At 36.1% G+C, this 20,868-nt stretch overlaps 1 protein-coding gene across 5 annotated transcripts in view; it reads right to left on the minus strand.

The window, feature by feature from the left end:
* PDE1A (phosphodiesterase 1A) overlaps positions 1–20,868 on the minus strand; it is a 152,622-nt gene that overhangs the window by 121,448 nt on the left and 10,306 nt on the right. For 4 of the 5 annotated variants that reach the window (XM_021531327.3, XM_077785108.1, XM_021531325.3 and 1 more), the window contains exon 2: positions 20,044–20,157. In XM_021531327.3, the coding sequence (XP_021387002.1) occupies positions 20,044–20,147 (104 nt within the window). In that variant the 5' untranslated portion in view covers positions 20,148–20,157. Of the gene's footprint in view, positions 1–20,043; positions 20,158–20,384; positions 20,862–20,868 lie in introns of those variants that run through there. The other variant, XM_021531323.3, reaches the window with a different exon arrangement.

Genomic DNA, 20,868 nt, shown 5'->3' on the forward strand with positions numbered 1-20,868 from the left:
TGATGAATCATTTCATACACTTTTGCTGGTCTTATTTTAAAACTAAGAACTTGGCACTTTTCCTTTTTTATTTTGGCACATGCCCAAAAAGCTGCAGCATTTTTTTCCAGACCAAGGGTTAAAACAGACACACAGAAAAATGAGACTCTGCTTAAACTGCCAGACTGTTAAACTTTCCACACTGGCATGGGGAGAAAACTTGAAATAAAACACTTGGAAAAAATTGCTGAACAAGAACTCTGAGGAGTTTTAAGCTATGAGCTATGATGAAAGATCTGCAGAAACACAGATACATGTAAATGGACATAAAAAGAGGAGAATGGGTAAGAAGACAACAGCAGATCGCATTTGTTTCTTGTGACAAATGGATATTTCAGTAAAACAATTAGTGTTGTGTCCATTATCCAAATAGAATCATGTAATGGTGGAATTTATTAGCACCACATATTGAGGCAAGAGTACCAAAAGCCTTAGTAAAAGCCCATCAAAAGTTCAGGTCTAGGCATGTAAACATCCTCATTACTTCCTAGAAGTTCAACCTTTGTTTCTCTATTTTGTCTGAGATTTCATCAACAACCATCAGTCACTCCCAAGCATAGTTTCTTATGCCCTGCACACAACTATGCTGTTCACTGAGATAGACCAAAAGAATGTTTAGAAACTTTGATTTAGAACAGTTAAATGGAAGCAAAGGAGCATTTTCTATTCAATTCAATTGCATTTATAGACAAAATCAGTGCCATCTTTTACAAAGGATTAGGATATAAGAAATACTTTTGTTTCCATGTTTTTTCCAAAAGCCTTTAAGCACTGAGACACTGAGAAATACCTAGGGAACATTTGGTTTAAACATTTTCACATTCATGTTCTGCAACTGCCACTGAAAAGAAGCTCTCTGAAAGGATTAAAAAGTAGCAAGCAGCATTGCTTGATTTTTTCATGCACTGGTCTAACAAGAGATTAGAAATTTCAAACTCCTGACCCTGACACAAAAACCCCAGACAAAATTACAATAAAGAACTTACTTTAAAAGTGTCTGATTGGAGTAGCAGTAAATGCTAAATAAAATGAGTCCTGGCAGCCTGTATATTCACATATAAATTCCTCAAACATCCTGCATTTAAGCTCTGGGTTTTGGTTTTCTTTTTCTGATTATCAGTATTCTGCATTTCATCACATATGTCAGACTTGAACTCAGAGGAAGAAGCACCACTAACAGAGCAGCCTATCAGCTACACCAACAGCCTGGAACATAAACAGCCCAGTGGACAGAGCCCAAGAAACTCTAAATCTTTTTACATACTGTACTGTAATTTAAAATAACATGTGCTTTAACAGGAGCTTACTGATCATGTTAGTTTTGGTTTGGGTTTTTTTGCTACAAAATATCTTTCTGTGCTATTCTATATTAACAATACCTGTCTGAAATGTGGAGATTGCATCACTCTACTTTTGATGGGCATCATCAGTTTTGGCTGAAGTATCAATTTCATACCATAATTTTATATTATTTTCCTAATATTTATTTTAGTTCCAACACTATTCCAATTTGGAAAACTCACAGAAAAAGAAAATACCAAAACAAATATAAATACTAGATTTAAAATTTATTATAGCTTTCCAGAAGCGTGGATGAGTCCAGACCCTCAGATACATTTTTATCAGGGGCATACAGTGATATTACCTCTAAAGATTATTCTTACATTTTTTTAATTAAAGTAAATGGAATTATTCAATCAATTTCATTCTATGTGGTTTCTGAGGGCAAATTGGTATTGGTGACTTGAATTGATATTGGTGTATATTACCCTTGTGTACCAAAATTCTTGAAAGCATTTAAGTTCATCTAGAGTAAGAACATAGGAAAGAGTATCAGTCAGATTTGACAAGTATTTGAAAGGAAAAAATATCACTATCAGTAAGAGGAATTTTGACAGATCTTGTGTGTGTGTATATATATTTATGTATGTTTAACATAGCTGACTAGGAAAAACAAAAACTATTTATTCTACTTTAGTAGAATAAAAGTATAGTTACATAAGAATTAGCAAAAAGGAGGTAATAACTTTCTGTGATCCATGAAGGCAGCATGCTTATCATGACATTAACACCTACTCAGATGTTCATCTGGGAAAGTCATATTGACAGCTTAGTGCTTGAAGCCATCATTGTTCACAGACACATACAATTAATAGCTAGACATTAATGAGATGTAAGTCTACAGCAGTATGCAGAGGGTGGAAGGTTGTGGTGCACCCACATATAACAACTACAGAAACTCCCTACTGCAAAGGCTGTCTTTGTAAGCAGATCAGGAAATATCAGACTAAAATACTATTTTTGTGAACCCTATAGACTTACTTTACAAGTCTGGCCACTATCCAGAATCTTTTGTTTGGAGGCTGGAGTGAAGAGCAGCGGGGAGGTTTCAGAACTTGCTCCCCCTGCATGACATCATCTTTAACAAGACAGCACTCCCACACAGGGTGGACTTGGGCAGGTCCCATTAGAATAAATCACCTGAACCAATCGATAAGCATTTGCCTTACTGACTTCCCAGATGAACTGACTGCATAACACATAAGTAAAAGATTAATGGACTTTACAACCTTGAAACTATTTACAATCCAGTAAGAGGTATACAAAATCTAACATTTTTAATGGGATGGAGACTTTAACATATAATCAGTTCTACAGGTGAGTCTGGATTTCAGAGGCCTCAGAAGTTACTCCATATAGATGAATTATCATGCAGGCATATATCAGGGGTAACACTGAATAATCAAAAAGTGCAGAGATAAGCAGAACTAGAGATGAAGAAAACTCATGTTTCCAAAACACATTTCCCTTTCTCCATTTTTTTCTTAAATATTCCTTTGAAATACTTTCTTAATACTTTTACTCTTGCAAAGAACTAGCTATGAGCCATCCAGCCCAAAAGTGCACATTTCACAAAGCCCCATTACCATATGCTTACCTGAAATGTATGAAGTTTATCAGATTCTGGTGTTCAAGAAGCCCATCAGTGCCAAAAGTCATTTATGTTACTTCACCCTCTTTCTCTGAGATGAAGTGTTAAAAAAAACCCTTGTTAGCAAAACAAGTTGTGGTTAGTGACATAACCAAAATGGAATTAACTGAAACTAAGAACAAAGCCTTTATTCTAGGGCAGGTACTAGTTCACTCTTCCTTTCAGAATAATGAGTGTTTTCTTAATAGTCCCAAATACATTAAAGTATTTGTGCTAGTAGAGCTCAAAAAACCATTGTGAAATGTTTGAGAAGTTGTTTGATTGCAGTATATATAGGCAGTATAAGCAGTACTGCCAAAAAAAAATCACCCAGGTGGACAAGGGGAGAGAAGTGGACATTGTCTACATCGACTTCAGCAAGGCTGTCAGCACTGTCTCTCACACATCCTCACAGGCCAACTCAGGAAGGGTGGACTGGGTGAGAGGACAGTGAGGTGTGCTGAGAACTGGCTGAAGAGTGGCACAGGGTCTCGTTGGATGCCTTGGAGTCCCCCAGGGTTCAATACTGGCCCCACTATTCATCAGTGCCTTGGATGAAGGGGCAGGTGCCTCCTCAGCAGGTTCGCTGCGAGGAGCGGCTGATCCCCCCGAGTTCCGTGCAGCCCTTCAGAGGGACCCTGGCAGGGGGGAGAGATGGGCAGGGAGGAGCCTTCTGAAATCCACCAAAGGTGAGTGCAGGGTGCCACATCTGGGGAGGAACAGCTCCACACAGCAGCACAGGCTGGGACTGACCTGCTGGAGCAGCTCTGTGGGAAAGGACCTGGGGGTGCTGGTGGACAAGGAGCTGTTCCTGAGCCTTCAGCGAGCCCCTGTGCCAAGAAGGCCAGTGGGATCCTGGGGTGCATTGGGAAGAGCATTGCCAGCAGGTGGAGGGAGGGGATCCTGCCCCGCTGCTCAGCCCTGGTGAGGCACATCTGGAGTGCTGTGTCCACATCTGGGCTCCTCAGCACAAGAGAGACACGGAGCTCCTGGAGCCAGTCCAGAGGATGGCAAAAAGGATGATCAAGGAGCTGGAGTATCTCTGTTATGAGGAAAGGCTGAGAGCTGGGCCTGCTCATCCTCGAGAAGAGGTGACTAAAAGGAGACTTCATCAATGTCTGCCCATATCTGAAAGGAGAGTGCCAACAGGATGGAGCCTGGCTCTTCTCAGTGGTGCTGAGCAATAGGATAAGAAGCAATGGGCAGAAACTAATGCACAGGAAGTTCTACCTGAAAATGAGGAATAATTTCTTTACTGTGTAGTTGACCAAGCACTGGAAGAGATCATCCACAGGTTGTGAAGTCTCTCATTGGAGGTATTCAAGAATCATCTGGATGCAATCTGGTGCCATGTGCCCTGCTTGAGAAGGGCCCCTAGAGGTTGGACCCTTCCAATCTCACCTATTCCATGATTCTGTGATAATGAATTTCAGCAGGTAGGAAACATGTCAATAACAAGAATGTGAAGTAATGACCTAATTTTACCAAGTAACTGCAACTTAATGTAACTTCATGAATTTGCAACCTAATCATCTGTGGACAAGTAGGACAAAAAATCCTTCTCAGAGTTTCTAAGTATATTTTTAAGAAGCTGACTAAAAAAATGAAGTAAAAATCTAGATTTTGGGTCTAGCTTGAGTGAGAAGCACCTTAACTATCAAGAGAAGCCTTGCACATCACAATCCTTCTTACCACTAATGAATGAATGATGAGAGGAAATGTATTGGTATCATTTGGTCTGTTTTGCTAGAACAAACTCATTTGGTAATGAGCCAAAAGAACTTGCATTCATGTCAGGATTTCACCTTGCACTGAAGTGACCAAACACATAGGATCCATCTTTCAGCAAAAATGGAGGGGGATGACAGCCTGCTCCATCAACACTGACATCATCTATGTTTAAGACTAATTTTTCAAACATCAATAAGAAAAGAATCAAAGTAACACATTTAAAAACAAAAACAAGTGCATAACATTGTAGGAAATTGAGTGGTTTCATAAAAGGAAAAAAACCTGCATTTCTCTGCTGCTTTCTCTTTGTGAGTCACATTCTGGGAGTGGTACCAGAATGGCTTGTTGTCCTATTTCTATGGAAAAAATCCTTGAGCAAGTTCATTCTTGATTAAGTTAGCATGGTGCCAAGCAAATATAAAGCACTGCATCTTTGATTCTGTGTTTTCTATTGTTCCACTTGTGCTGGGGGAGGGAAGCAATCTCATGGTTCTGTTAACAGTGCTTCAGCACTAGCTTTGCCGTGAACAGTACTGGCATAACATTTCCTTGTGTTTTTCAGCTTCACTGAGGAAAAATCTTTTTGATACAATTTCAGGATTTCATTTCTCAGTACACCAGTTATGACTGTGAATTAATACTTACACCCCAGCTCTGAGAGCTCATTCCTATTCATGCCACATCCATTATCCATCTAACTGTGCCAATAAGGCAGATCCTTGAAATTATGTGGATTCCTACAAACAGTCTGGATTAAAGGTAACTCTTCTTTCCAAAAAATATTGTGGAAGTAAGGGAGAAGAAAATAGCTTGACTATTGAAGCAAGCAGATGTCACTGAATTCAAAGCTGTGAACTGAAGCTGCCACAGATAAGTAGGATAATTTCTGGTGTTAATTTTTCCCACAGTATAAATGTGACCTTTTTAAGATTAAGTAATCTCTTAGGAAAGTGTTAATGTGAACAGAATAAAAGCTGCTTTCCAATGAAGAACAATTCCTGAATAGAAGTGTTACAATTGTATAATCACTTCACTATAATTAAAAATATATTGTTTCCCAGATAACACCTTTCCTCATTTTCAGTTTCATAACTCATTTACAAGGATAAGGCAATCTGGGTAGTTGCAATCATTTATGTAGGTCTTGATGCCTTGTGGATAATGAAATCTAAATTAAAAATAGAAGCCTATATTGGCTTATTAGTAGTCTATTTTTGGTAATGTGATAGTTTACTGAGTAAAACATCTCTTACATATGTAACTACTGAGCTTAAATCTTTGCACATGAAGAAATGGCAGCTTCTAGCCTCACAATGTAAGGCTTTCAGTGTTAATTATGAAGGGAAGAATGGGGGAACTGAAATATTTGTGATGGGAATAGACATTTTGTAACAGGATAATAATGCAAAATAAAAGAGTTCTTTCAATAGGGAAGGCTGTATTTAATCATGAAGTGAAGCAACAAAAGCTTTTGTGCTTCTGACATTTTCCTCTGACGCAACTCAACAAAGAAAAAACAAGATTTCTAACTTTCATTAAACCCTTTTAGAAGTGATGAGTGTATACTGAGAATCCTTCAGCTACCCATAAAAATGCAAGCACAACATTTAAGACTTCATCACTTAACGTGGTAGATACTTCTACTACTATAGCAAATAATGTCCAGTCTTGTGCCTGTCATGCTCATAGAAAGGAATGCAATGTAATTATTTGGTTTGAGTGGGGATGTTATTAGATAAAATTGTCCCCTCCCTTTTCTGCTGTTCCCATTCTCCAAATCACTACAGAAAAACTGCCAAAATAAAATTTTAGATGAAGCTGTGCAACTGTTTTTTTCTTTCAAGGTCTAACTCCCCTCATCTGCACTGTCAAAGCTTCATAGTTGCATTAAACATGGCGAGATCTATTTGTGATAATAGTAATACAAATTACAATCTGCTGATTTTTTTGTTAAAAATAAATTTAATGACAAGCTGGGATACAATTGAATGCATGTGAGCTGAGGAGCCCATCCTTAATTTGTCAATCTGCAAAAACATAGCTCATTAGTGAGAGTGGCAAAAATCCAAAATCAGAGCAATAAATAGCAAATTCAGTGCAATCTGTTTCTGTGTTACTACTATAGCTGCAGTCAAGTGATAGACAAAGGGAGGTAAACATGTTTCTTTCCCTCGGGAGAAGGGGAAAAAAAGGAAAAAAAAAGGTAATTCAGGGAATCCTTCTATCAGGTTATTTGTTCACTTACCAATTAAGAAAATAAGAATCATATCCAATAAGTATTAACTCTGAAAACTATAACATGCTTGATATAGGCCAGTGCTCATAAAAAGGAATTAACAATAACCTTAGCCAAATTCCACTGCATCCCTGAAATACTGTGCTCTTTATTCACAATAAAGTAAATCTGTTTTGAGGTCTCATTTATTGTGTTGTAATTCAATAGTGTCCAATTATGCTGGTTTAAGTGAGACCAGAACCAGGCTAATTTTATTTGATTATTGACTGGATTGAGAAATCACAGACTGAACTTCTACAGTCCACAGACACAACTTCAACATTGTTATCTTAATTCCTCAAAAACTCCTACATATCTTTTCTATTATTCATTCAAAAACCCCAAACCTATTTCATCCTGTTCATTTCAGAAAAATCTGTAGTAAAACATACATTGTACCTGAAGGAAAAATTGATTGTTGGATCTTGAAATTTTCTTATATCTCTGAACTGCAGTCTTGTAAATATAAAGGATTTTTAGACTGAACCACAAAACCCCAATACAACCAGGAACAGGAGTGCATTTAAGTATTATTAGATCATAATAGACTAAATAAAAGCAGATGACAGAGAAAATAGAGCCATAGCTGGGCCATGAAGTACTTCTTGCAGAGATTCAGAATTATATTATGCAGCAGCCCTTTTGTGAAAATCATCGACTAATTTTCAGAAGTGAAGCATCATATGTAGATTTTGTAATCACACCCATATAGAAAGCTAGAATTTATCCCATATATGTGGTACTCTGCCAACTTAGTAAGGTATGGTTGCCAGCTAAAAACAGATATAATATAGCTTGTACAATGTAGAAAAACTTCAGTTCCATGCCAGGAGTATCATCATAATGAAAATCATTGTCAAATGATAAGAATGCATTTTAGTGTGAGAAATCACATCTGTTGTCACTTTACATTGCCATTACAGAGCTTTACACAGGTTTTTTTGAGTCTATTTCAATTCAGTCACCATATGTAAAGCTGCAATACCATTTTTCATTACTGGGAATGAAAAGAATACAGTTAATCTCTAAAACCACTATGAATTCTACCTTTTCCTGAAATTCTTCCCCTTCCTCTATCAAAGCTGATGTAGAAATTTAAGCATAAAATTTCATGCTATTCCCTTGATCATTCAACCTAAAAATACATTTGAGATTGCATTTGATACATAAATATTAAAAAGCATTTAAAAATCAAATTCTGCTAATAACTGTGTTTCCCCAAATAGTAACACAATTCAAGAATTCTGCAACTTCTGAGTCCTTCTCTCTTAAACCAAGATGATTTTAGTATTGAACTGATGAGAATATTCTGAACTTTTAAACTAAAAAGTCTTAGCAAAAACTCATAGGAAATTATATACTTTCATTAAATCATTCTCCGCTCTACATTTTGCTTTGAACTTCTGCAGGAGTATAAAGATACTTTTATATTACAAACATGGCATTTTGGATGCAGCTCTTTGTCTTACAGATAAAATGAGGCTAAATAAGACCTCATTCTAAGAGAAAGTTGACTCTCTCCTGTATCCAGAATTTATCTGGTCAAACCTGATTGTAATTCAAGACAGAAAAATAGATTACAGAGCTGGTTCCATATGGCTTATGTCCACTGGAGCCAACTATTTTTTTCAGGAGTAGATAATATTAAAATCTTAGGGTATATTTGTTGTTGTTAAAGCACTAAATCAAAGCAAGATTTTTCTTTAATAACTCTAGTACCATTCTTATTTTTTCTTCTGGTATCAGTAGACATAATTTCATCTATCACAATTTAGTCTTCTAAAAGGCTCCACTGTGTTAACAAAACTTTTGGTTTGGGCTCTCACAGTGATACAAGCAACTCAAAGTTTGGATTGAGCTATAAACTCTCACAAATCCCATAATCATTGGGGATGTTCACATACTGTGTTTACCTAGAAACAGATTTGCAGTTTTTGTACGATCATATTCAAAACGTTTTGTCCCTGCTCGCTATAAAGGCAAACCATTTTTCCTCTAGACAATGTCCACTTTCATACATCATATTAACCACATTCATCACCTTCATCAGTGCTGAAGGAAAATTGAAAGGTTTGGTATATAAAACTAAAATTAAGAATCATAAGGTCTAGGCCCCAAGTGTTCATGACTTGTCCATTTGTCCTTCTTGGTAATGTAATTTCTCTTTCACAGAAACGTATTGCAAATTTTTTATTTCTTACCAAGAAGTCTCTAGGTATGCATCAAGCTTTTTTTAAAATACAAAGCCAGGAATACAATTACCTATATAGATTTATAAGTATATGGAAACAAAACATTTTAACACTTTCATGTCTAGTTACTTCTAAACATTACATATCTAAATGTTTCTGGAACAGTAGGGATTTTCTATCAAACAAGTGGAGAGGGAATCCCATTTTGTTGTGTAGCTCACACAAAGTAGAAAATGGCTAACTGAACTACCCAAGAAAATAACTAAAAATATAATTAAATATTTCTCTCTTGAAGGCAAAGCTTTCTCACAATTATTGCTAAACTATTTACATGTGTATATTATTACCATTCTTCATTTTGATATGTCTTTGATTTAAAACTGCTTGTTTCTCTAAAATACTTAAAAATATTTGTCAATCTGCTTAGAAAGGAACTTCAAAATCTAAAGGTCAAAATAAGCCAAATTTTCTATTACCACATTTTAAGTTAAGAACAAAATTTACACCAATGAGATGCAGTAGAAATAGACTTATTTTGAAGATTATAATTTTTTAAATTCTTTTTACCCATACCACTCTAATACTGTCTATCATTCCATACTTTTGATCATTTCCTTCCAGAGGTAAGTGTACTGTTTCACTCAATAAATCAAGATAGTTTGGCAGTTTTGAGGAGTCTTCAGGACAAAAACAAGGACTCAATACTTTCCAGCATAATATAATAATGGGCAATATATATAATATGTGTTAAAGGCATGAAATACATGTATTGCATTAAGAGATGGAGACAAATTTCGAATAGTCACAGTAAATTAATTTGAGGTCTCATCTTTGTTCCAATTATTTACAATGAAGACCCATAATGTCTGTTCAAGGAAGATACAATACTAAAATAGGGATTTCTTTTCACGGCAGAGTATGCCAGGGAAAAGGTTATCTCTGTCTTACAGTTAAACCTGGTCTGTAAATTTTAACTGAATTATGGCTCGTGAGCATGTCTTGGTAGCTATTAAAACATAGAACCTTCTCTGAGACTTCAGTAATTTTCTGTGAAAGAGAAGCATTCAATTTTCAATTGCCTATGAAATCCAAGGTCTTCCTAGTTAGGCTGAAAATAAGTAAATCAGATTTGGTCAGTAATTTTATAATTTAACTTTTCCAATGGAAAATTTCAGATTTCATGCATAACTTACTTTGTTTATAAAATTATATCTATCTCAGAGTTTTCCTGACTGTAGGTAACTATTACTCTGGATTTCTCAGAGCTCAGGTCATCTTTGCAGCACAGGGACTAGGACAAGCAGCTTTCAAGTAATCAGGTTGCTACCACTCCAGTTTAAGGGTTTGGAAGTTGAAAAGTCAGAAAGAGATACTCATTCAAAGTTTTTTAAAGACATTTCAGAATAGTCATTCTTCTGAGCTTTTAATCTTGGTGGCCTTTTCCAAGGTTTTTTTATGTATTCTTCAGAGCAGGAATTCTGCATTCCAGCCCACCCTAATGGAAATGAATACCAGTGCTGTAATGCTTTTTGCAGTGCAGTTGCCTGTGCATCAGAAAATCACACACTGAAGATATAAAGGAGCTGTCAAAAGGGACAACAATTTGCAGCTCCAGCTGAGCCTGGTATATTTGGCATTTCTGCCAAACAGGTATCTGAGTTATCTGAAGTGAATGTATTTGAGATTAGGAAAGAAAGTAATATAAAAAAAAATCTTTGGTTTAGAAGAAAAATACGCAAACCTTCATCAAGCCTTTAGTAAAATGGCAAAAGAAAGCTACAGAATTACACTAAGAGTTGTTCAAGGTATCACAAAATAATAACAAAATCAAAACAATTAACTATTCAAAACCAAAAATAAATAAACTATTCAAAACACAGTAAATAAAAATACAAAATATATAACAGCAGGAAAGCATAATGTTAGATGTTAATTCTTCAATAAATTCTGCAGACAACACAGAACAAAAAAAAACTTATTTAATTTCAAATTTCCCAGGCAGAACAGTTCTGTATTGTAGAACAACTGAAGAAAGAAGTAAATTCTACCCAGCAGTTTGTTCTTTACTGTAGCATAAATTACACTAACAGTGAACCATTCAAATGGAGCTGCCTTCAAACATTATTTATCAGAGAAATTCACAGCAATTAAATGTCTCCATAATATTTATGGAAGCTACTTGTTTTCCTGGGGCGCCAAAAGTCTGGAGAACGGTTGGGTCAAACAAACTGCAGTCAATGGCAAACAATAGATAAAGGAGCATAAGCACTTGTATAGACAAACATCTTCCTTGAGGTTGCTCCCAGTTAAATAACACTGCTTCAAATAATATCTGCATTATGCTTGGAGGGTTGAACGGCTGGATTTCAACCATCTCTTATTCTGAAAGACTTATTAAATAGCAAGAAAATCAAGCAAAAATGCTAAATGATAATGACTACAAACATGAGATCAGTAAAGAAGACAAGAAAAAGCCCATTTTATTATTTAACACTCAAGCGATATTTATAGAACTGCTAATCCTGAAACAAGCAAAGCTTTAACATCCATGTTATTTAAATGTTTTCAAGCACATGATACTTCAAGGTAAACTGACTTTTCTGGGACATCTAAAATCAGACATATTTGCATAAATTGTCAAAGAGACAAGCAACTTAGGAATGCTTTTTGTCATTTCATGACACTGACTCAGATGAATATACTTCTCTTACTCATTCAAAATAAACCATACTAAATCTCATTACAGTCCAGCTTCGTGTACAGATAATAAATAGCCCAATTACAGCTAATGAGCACTAATTCTCAGATCATTCACTTCAAGAATAAAAATTCTAATAAACCACTTTTCAGCTTTTCTTTTGATTTGCAGATCCACAAGATATTGCCAGCAGTGGCAAAGGGCTCTATAGAGCCAAGGCAAACCATAGCCTCGGGGGGTTTAGAATACAGTTCTGTATATAATCTATAACTGCTGGTTATAGATTACCTAGCAGTATTTCACTGATTCAGCTGAGGTGCAAATAAATGATTACAACTGTCCTGAATTAGCCCAAGCACACAACATGGATGTTTATACTGGCCTTCTTTCAGGCCAGCAATTTGTAGGCTACAAAAGCACAGATGTTATCTGTGCATCATAACTCTGGAGTGACCTGGGCCCTACTTGATGTTCATAAAACCTGCTAGTTAATTTTAGCCTTTCAAAAATACCAGAACAAAATTGAACCCTCAGAAGAAATTAATATTGGATCAACATTTTCTGTCATGTTTTGATACAAGACTAGGTACCCTAGTACAGGATTTACAATACTGTAGAACCAAGGACTTAGATGCAAGACCATGATTGTTTTCTTAGAGAACTGCTCAAGTGAGACCATCTCCTTTAACTTCAGGTTGTACTAGCCTCAGACAACTCTTTCCACTGTAAGGATGAAACTAGGTATGAAAATACAGAGGGAATTCAGCCTAGGAACTGATAAAATTTAAGTTTATAACAAGGGGGGAAAAAGTTATCACTGTTTTTACCACAGAAGAAATCCCTGGGTGGTATCAAAACCAGTCACACTTAGAACAGCTAAAAAAGAGCATGGAGTAAGCAACAAGAGTTGGGAATCAAGAATGGATTGTGGGAGGTAACTTAATCCACAGTACCTGCAGAAAATGGTCAATTTTTAGGGATGATACATCTGACAAACTCATTCCACTCACAGAAAACCAACCACTTTGGAAATCATGTTTCTAGCAGAATCCACAGAAACAAATACAACATCATGTTAACAGCATTTGACTTCACAAATGAAATTACATATCCTGGCCAACAGTCAGAATCACACAAGCTTTTAGGAGCAAGTAATATACTCCTTTCAAATCACTATTCCTTGCATACATGTATTCAGGAAATGTGTGTCTATGCTGTGACCAGCTTCAGCCTTTAACAGAAACTGAATGTAGTAGTTCTTTACAAGTCTAAACAGTTTTGTAAAAGGAAAGAGAGGTCAGGGAGAAGGCTGGCTTCTTCAGTCTACAGCACTGCCTGACTAATTGCAAAGCTTTATGGACTGTGAAAACTGAGTCATTTCATTGTCAGCTGTAACTTTATAAGTGATGTACTCAATTTCTCTTTATCTTCCCTTAACCACAGCGGACTGCAATTTTCTCTTCTTTTAGTCACAACACAGTTTTCCCCATCTCCCTAGTAAAATGAAAGTATTTACTTTGTATTAAGTTCTGATTGCCTCTATAGATCTTCTTCATGAAGCCTTGTTTTAAAAGTTCCACAAATTGCATTGGTGACCCCATGTCATGAAATTGTATGGGAAGGCAGTAAAGGAAAAAAAAAATTCAAATACCTGCTGTTGCCTGAGAAGGTGTAAAGAACTCTGTCACTGTGCAGTCTGTGGGTCCAGCTTAGCCCATTTGGTCCTTAGCTGGTTGGTTAGTGGGTTATTTTCCTTTCTTTTTGGAAGGCTTTCAATGTCTGGAGGAGGGTTTTAACAAAAATAAACCTTTCATGTTAGATACAATGCAGTAGCACTGGAGGACTTGCAACCATAGCAGATCTTACACCGTTTTTGCCACCTTATTTGTCAAATAGCCCCCAGCAAATGGCAGCAGAAATAATTGCAACTGTTTTGTTCTAGCCCTCCTCCAGAGATTATACCAGGAGTAAGCCAGATCAGAAAGAAAACACAAACAAAATGGAACAGTACTAAATGGGTTCACCCCTAAACGATTATTTTGACATCTTACGGGAAAAATTCTGCCAGGCACAATTTTCATAAACCTGAGGTTATGTTTCCCTTTCAGATGTATGAAGTGAATGCCTATTTTTATTATAACTTCCACTGGTAACTATGTAATTACAGTATTTAGGCATTTGCATTTTTCTAACTCTATATAATTAGCAAGACAAAAGGCCTTTTTTCCTCCTATCCAGATATTTTGACTTCACTCTGTTGTGGAGGTGGAGCAGAACCTGGGAGTTACATGTGGGAGGGCCATAGGAACTCTGAGGTTTTGACCCATAGCTGTGAGAAACTGTGGCAGGCTTCAGTGTGCAACAGCTAAATTAGAGAATGAAGTTTTTAAAGAAATGTTTATAAAAATTGGTCAGCAATTAAGGACCCTTGGAAAAGGGGTTGGCAGGAGTTCAAAATAAGAGGAAAGTAATTATTTGTGTAGTCAGCTATATACAATCTCTTTTAAGCAGAGATCTGAATAGAACACTTATAAGGTGAATAGCCACAGAAAGTATCTTTTAGGAAATTTTAGAAGTCTCAGATGTAGCATGAGTCAGATGTCTAAGCTAAAAAATAATACAGAATATAGAGATTTAATTGCAATTTAGTAGTCAGCTTCATCAAATGTTATCCTTAATATCCTTTTCATTGTCCTTAGATATAATAATTAATTTTAATTGGACACATATGTGAGGGATGTATGAACATGTTCTAATGGGGAATCTCAATATTTTATTGTATTATTTTGAGACACCTGTAAAAACACTGCTGCTGTTCTTACTGGTATCATAGGCAAATTATGGTTTGTGCACCATTCCTTCAATTTGCAATCATTTCTAGTACAGCTTCCTATAAGCATAGCAATTCACCTACCCACAGTAAACTGGAAGATCAGCATTTATTCTAAACCATCAACAGAACTGGTACAAGCCAGCAATTGAAATAAAAAAATAGTATGAACCTTAAAATTAATTATATGCTTATTATCTATATGATAATAACTGAAATATCTTTCTAACAGTAAAATAATATGACTGGATATAAAAGCTCTTTAAATTGCTAATGTTAAGTAGCTAAAAATCTAGACTTAGTGAAAATTTTGAATTTGTCATATGATGTTTAATTAGATACATATTTATGAGCTACAAAGTTATCATTATAAATTGTTTACCTGACTACTCAGGTGCAGAAACAGACTTTGCTTTCATATGCAAAAGAAGCTGTTCACAATTTATAATGAAACTATTCTTACTGTAATTATAGCACTAATGGGATGCATATCAACCAACAGGTACAGCATCATATACCTACCATTTTTTGTTCAGAGCATTTCTGAAATCAACTTCAATTTTACTTAAAGTCCCCTTAAAAATACTTGTCATTTGGATTACTTTTAAGAGCTTATGACTTTATAGGAAAGTTTTCACATTACAAGCAATTAAAAATAGGTAACATTACAAGTAAAAAACTACTTGAACTATATACCCATTTGTTCCTGATGTAGTTAGCAGTAAGTAAAAATCTATACTTTTTACCACAGGTATGTATGCACCTGTAATTCCATCTCTTCTATTTTTGTTTGTTCAGTACTCATAAATTTATAAATCTTTATATCATAATATATTCTCTTTTGATAATCTCTTCAGTAAAGCTTTACTGAACTACCATAGTTGAGGCAAATAGACCATAGAAACAAGGGCAATAAGCAAACATGACACACAGTATAAAATAAAATGTAAACTAGCAACTTGGAAAAAGAAATACCTCTGTCATATTTGGAAACTGTTCTACTGCTCTTCCACCAGTATCCATGGACCTAGTGAAGGAATGACTGTTCTCTAAATAAAATTACCCATTCTAGTCTGTTTTAGACCTAGCTAGGCTGCTAATCTGGATTCTATTCAATGCCTTTAAAAGAATTTTATCTTCTGATAATTCAGCAGGCACAGAAAGCCATTCTTCTACTTTGCCATCAAGCCAAATTTCCCCAAATCAGTGGTTAAGGCCCCTTTTTGTCTCTACAAACTGTGTGTGCATGCAATTTGTCACTGCAGCATTGCAGGATCAGCAAATTGGGTGTGTATGTCAGTCCCTTTTAGTATTTAAAAGAGTTTATACTCTCCTTCCTGTGAAAATCAGGGTCTCTTATGTTGAATGTTGAGGAAAAGAAAGGAAAGGTAAGGAAAGAAGCCTATGACTGTTTTCCAAATCCCTTTTGCCATACAAGGTAGTACAAATTAGTTTTAACCATTGTCGGCAATAACACGTTCTTATTTTAAAACAGTAAAAATGTCATAAAGTAGTCTATACTACCACATGTGAATTTCAAGTCCCCAAATTCCTAGAACCTTGGCTTTTAACTTTTCCCATTCAGATATTTTTTCTGGCCAATTAGAGACAGTTCTAGCAAATACAGATATATATAAAAATCAAGTTTTTTACTCACATAATGAATTCAAAGCTCAGAAAGGGAGTCTACCATGTCCAGCAATGATGAGGACAGTAGAAGCTACTTGCAAAGGTGTCTAAGATGTCTACTTGCAAAATAAAAAGAAGGTGGTTGGGGAGATGCCTGGCTGTTCTGCACTGTCACTGAATGAAGTGGCAAAAAGACAAAACAGACCTTAAACAGACAGCACACGATTTCACACACTGAGGAACAACACAAAGTCAAGTCTATGTGCAGATTATGGAGAATACCAAACACTGCAAGGTCAGTAAGCATAAAGACCTCTGCTTTTAAAGCTGGCTCTCTGCATTTTAAATGAAAATGGTTTTAAAAAGCAGCTTTTATTTCTGAGCTCCCTAGCATGGTCTATCAGCAGAGGAAGACAAACTCTCCTAGGCAGCAAATAAACTGGATCTGTTGACACCACAATACATTTAAGCTGGAGACTTATTTACTGTCTAAAGATTCAATCCAACAGAGAATGAAAGTTTGTGGAAGAAAAGGTGGAGATTGGTGGCATTTAAAAAGGCTGAGAAGGAGCCCCTTTCCTGGGCTGTGACAAGGTGTTTTTTGAAGTGGAAGGTATACAACATTCCCCTTCAGTCACGCAGCTGGGGTTCCTGCAGTGGCTTGAATGGTTTTTGGTTTTATTCTTCTGCATAACAGAGAATTATAAAAGCCACACTATTATATGAGTTATTTAGCTGCTTTCCTTGTTATTTGTTTTTGCTTTCTCCATGAACTACAAAACATTAGAACCTTGCTGTCTGCATACTGAAAATATCTTAATTCAAAAACCAGAACCTACAGTCAAGACAGAAATTTACATGATTCTTTCACACATCTTGTTCTACCGAGCATGTGTTTTATACATTCAGACATCAATAAAATCAGTACCAATGCTAAGGATCAAGTTATGAAATTCAAATTAATATCTTCTCTGACAGATAATGTCCTTGGTTGCAGCACTGCTGAAATTCCAGTGTAAGGAAAACAGAGTGGGATTTTTGCTTGCTATACAAAAGTAAGAGCTTGGCTGTAAAGCACCATAAACCAAAGAAAAGTTATATATTATTTTCCACACATCCCAGCCTTTATTGCAGCACTTAGGTTGGCAAGATCTATGAAAGCCTATAGAATAGAAAACCTATAAAAAGGTCCTTTCATTCAAGCTTCCACAATAGACATCTTGTCTTACTGGGCATTCAAATAAGGATTTTCATTTAGTTTTAAGTGCATTCAGCTCATCTATCTTCTAGAATAGTCTCTATTTCATAAAAATAAGTGAAAAAAACCAACAAGCCAAGAACAAAAAAACCCCCAACACATATGAGGTTACATGGACTTCTGTTGCCAAAATTTTAATTAAAAGTCTATTATGAAAAAAGATGCAACACTAAGAAAATTAAAACTGATTTCAAGTAAGGGTCTATTATAATTATACAGCTTTTGAACACTATTCAGATAATTACCTAAGTTAAATCCAGTGTTCTTTCAGAAATAGTGACCTGCTTGCAAGAAGACAATCAGCACTCTTGACTGGCAAAATACTGTAAAACTGTAAAAATCACATGAAAATTATGAAGCTCTGTGGACTCTATCAGCAAGAAGAGATTCAGCTTCATAATTCAAACCATGAAGTCATGACTTCAGTGTAAATATGCTACTGCACAATACTTTAAAAGCTCAGTAATTTGGCATCATATGTAGCTACATTAACAGTTCCCATCTCTAAGATGAAACAATTCTCCTGACTGTTTATAAAAGAATTCTTCCCAAGTCAGATTATCTGGCAGTTCCACTTATCTGTCCCTCTTCCCTACCATATATAAACATGCTTCTACTTTGATATCTGCCCACCAACAAAATGAATCCTTTTGCTTAATGATTGATGCTTATACTATAAAGTGAGTCCAAAAATCTGCTCCGAAAATTTCAATTCTTTGAAATTTTCCCATACAATGTTCATAATATCGACTAGTTGGCAATTTCTAATTGACTCGTGAATAATTAAAATAAAACCATTGGTAAGTCTGAAAAACAGTCAGCTGAGCACATATCTAATGATATAACCTGTTTTTTTAAAAAATACAAGTATTTTAGCGTCATCTTGTCACAACAATAATGAGGTTGGCACCAACCTGTGAATGGTATGTAATTTCCAAACAGGTAAGCTCCATTTTATATCAATACATCACAAATTCCAAATATCATTTTAACTACTCCTAAAGAAGCATAAACCTTATTTCCTGGAGCTCTAGTACTGAGTATCATCAATGTTTAGTTATTTGCATTAGTTTGTTTAATGGTACCATTCCAGAAGTAGCTGAAAGGAAACATTTCAACCCAAAAGTCTAGTTGTAACAGAGAACTTACAGAACAAAAACGGCAGCTAAGATCCTACACAAATGTAAATCTGCACAAATTGATGGAGGACTTTGGTAGCAGAAACTCAGAGGCAAAATGTGAGACTTCATCAAATAGTCATAATATTTACTCTGCTGTGTACACTTTGAAGATCTTTTTTTGAAGTTCTTTTCCCGAAGTGTCTTAAACAGGATGATGATAGGATTCAGAGCAAATACGCATATCACAAAGAAGTTATGATAAATCCCTGGCCACACCTGAGAAGTGACTTTCCAATCAAGCAAACCAATTTCTCTTTAAAGAAAGCAGATGGTGGAAATCCCCTTCCCCACAGCCGGTTTCAGTCTCTACCCAATGCACAGGGGTAACAGGCGGTGCCATATCCAACACATCTGATCCTCCACACTTAAATAACCTGTTTACTTTCAATAGCTGAGGCACTGTTTATAGCATCTGTGGAATACCTTTAGAAACACAGGATTACAAATCTTCCCAGCAAAAACAATAGTGACATTTCTTTGCTTCAAGAAGTGTAACATGTATTTATTTGTAACATCCTGACATCAGCTTTCAGATCAAAAACCTGGCAAATACTGAAAAGGAGATGTTGACATTTCAGGGGTTTAGGATGCACTAGTTTGATAGACTTTCTCTCTGACAGGTTGCAGATGGTTATTTACCGATCATTTGCACTGAAATGAAAATTGCATTTGAGAGCAGTGAATTAGACACAGCAGATACACAGAAGTCCCCTCAAATATTCCTTCAAATAGTTTCTAGCATTATTGAACACCAAAATAATTGACAAAAACCAGACACAGCAGCTTTCTAATAGCTAAGCACCTTTTAATATAGACTTCTTTACCTTCAGTCTAAAATGCAAAGTATTAGTTCTTCCTATAGAACTGCAATAATATACTTACCCATACATACTGACAACAATGATGAAAAGCTCCAGAAATGCTGATTCTGAAGATAACATTTTAAAAATCATATCAGTGATATGGAAGTGCTAACTTGGAAGGACTTACCTGCATTTCAATTTGGATAATAGCTCTCACTTATTATACATCTTTTAAATTAGATGACTGAACCTGATGGAGAGTCTGACATTAATTTAAGTACCATTGTAAACCAGAACAATGTACTGTATTGTGGGAGCAAATACTGATCACAGCTTAAAGATAACTCTCCCGTTTGCTAATTACACATTTTAACAAACAGAAGAAAATTATCTTTCCCAAGGAACAGAACAAAAGCCAAGGAGACAAGCTACTCACATTCCTTTGAGTCGTTGCCACATTTTCTCTGCATGTCCTCCTATTTGGTACTGTACAGAGGCGCTTTCCAGTTCCCGAGTTGTTTCTGTCGCTCGAGCCCCCATCGTTATTGTCCTACAGCGATACAGTTACAGTCAGGCTCAGCAGCAAGTAAAAGCAGTCCTTAGTCCACTACAAATTTCAGAAGATCCACGCATGTTAGGCAGTAGCTGCTGTCATAGCAAAACACATCAGAATTACAACAGCTGAGGGACGATCCTGCCTGAATCGCTATTCACTTTGACAGACAAATCCACTCTTCCCCCCCCAAGCACAGAGCAAGTACACACAGCTCCTCTGACCTCACAAGTCTAATCCATACGGGAGAGCCTGCTACTTATACTACTGACTGCTCAAGCTCCTTTCTCATGCACTTTTTCTGCTGTAGAAATACACACAGAAGCACAAAAGAGTCCTTAAAATGGACTATAATTCATTGCCATGCAGAATAAATGTGAATGGCTTTAACAATCCAGAAGGAAAGAAAGGCTGGTTTCTGCTTTGCAGGTTGGAGAAACAGGCTGCAATAGGAAAGCAGATGGTAGATGCCAGTATCAGCCACATCACCCTACAAAAAGAGAGTATGTTCAAATGCCAGAGCTTTCCTCTCTTTAGCTGATCCTGAGTTGTTTCTTATTGAATAAATATCTACCAGCCTGTCAATAAAAATATGACTGCACAAATGCTAAGTCAGTAGCAAAGACACATCTAAATTCCCTGCAGAAGAGAAATCAGTGAGCGCTACAGGTTGTTATTGGAGGAATATGCTGTAATGATGACTGTTCA

The sequence above is a fragment of the Lonchura striata genome, chromosome 8 (genome assembly GCF_046129695.1).
Source record: "Lonchura striata isolate bLonStr1 chromosome 8, bLonStr1.mat, whole genome shotgun sequence".
NCBI lineage: Eukaryota > Metazoa > Chordata > Aves > Passeriformes > Estrildidae > Lonchura > Lonchura striata.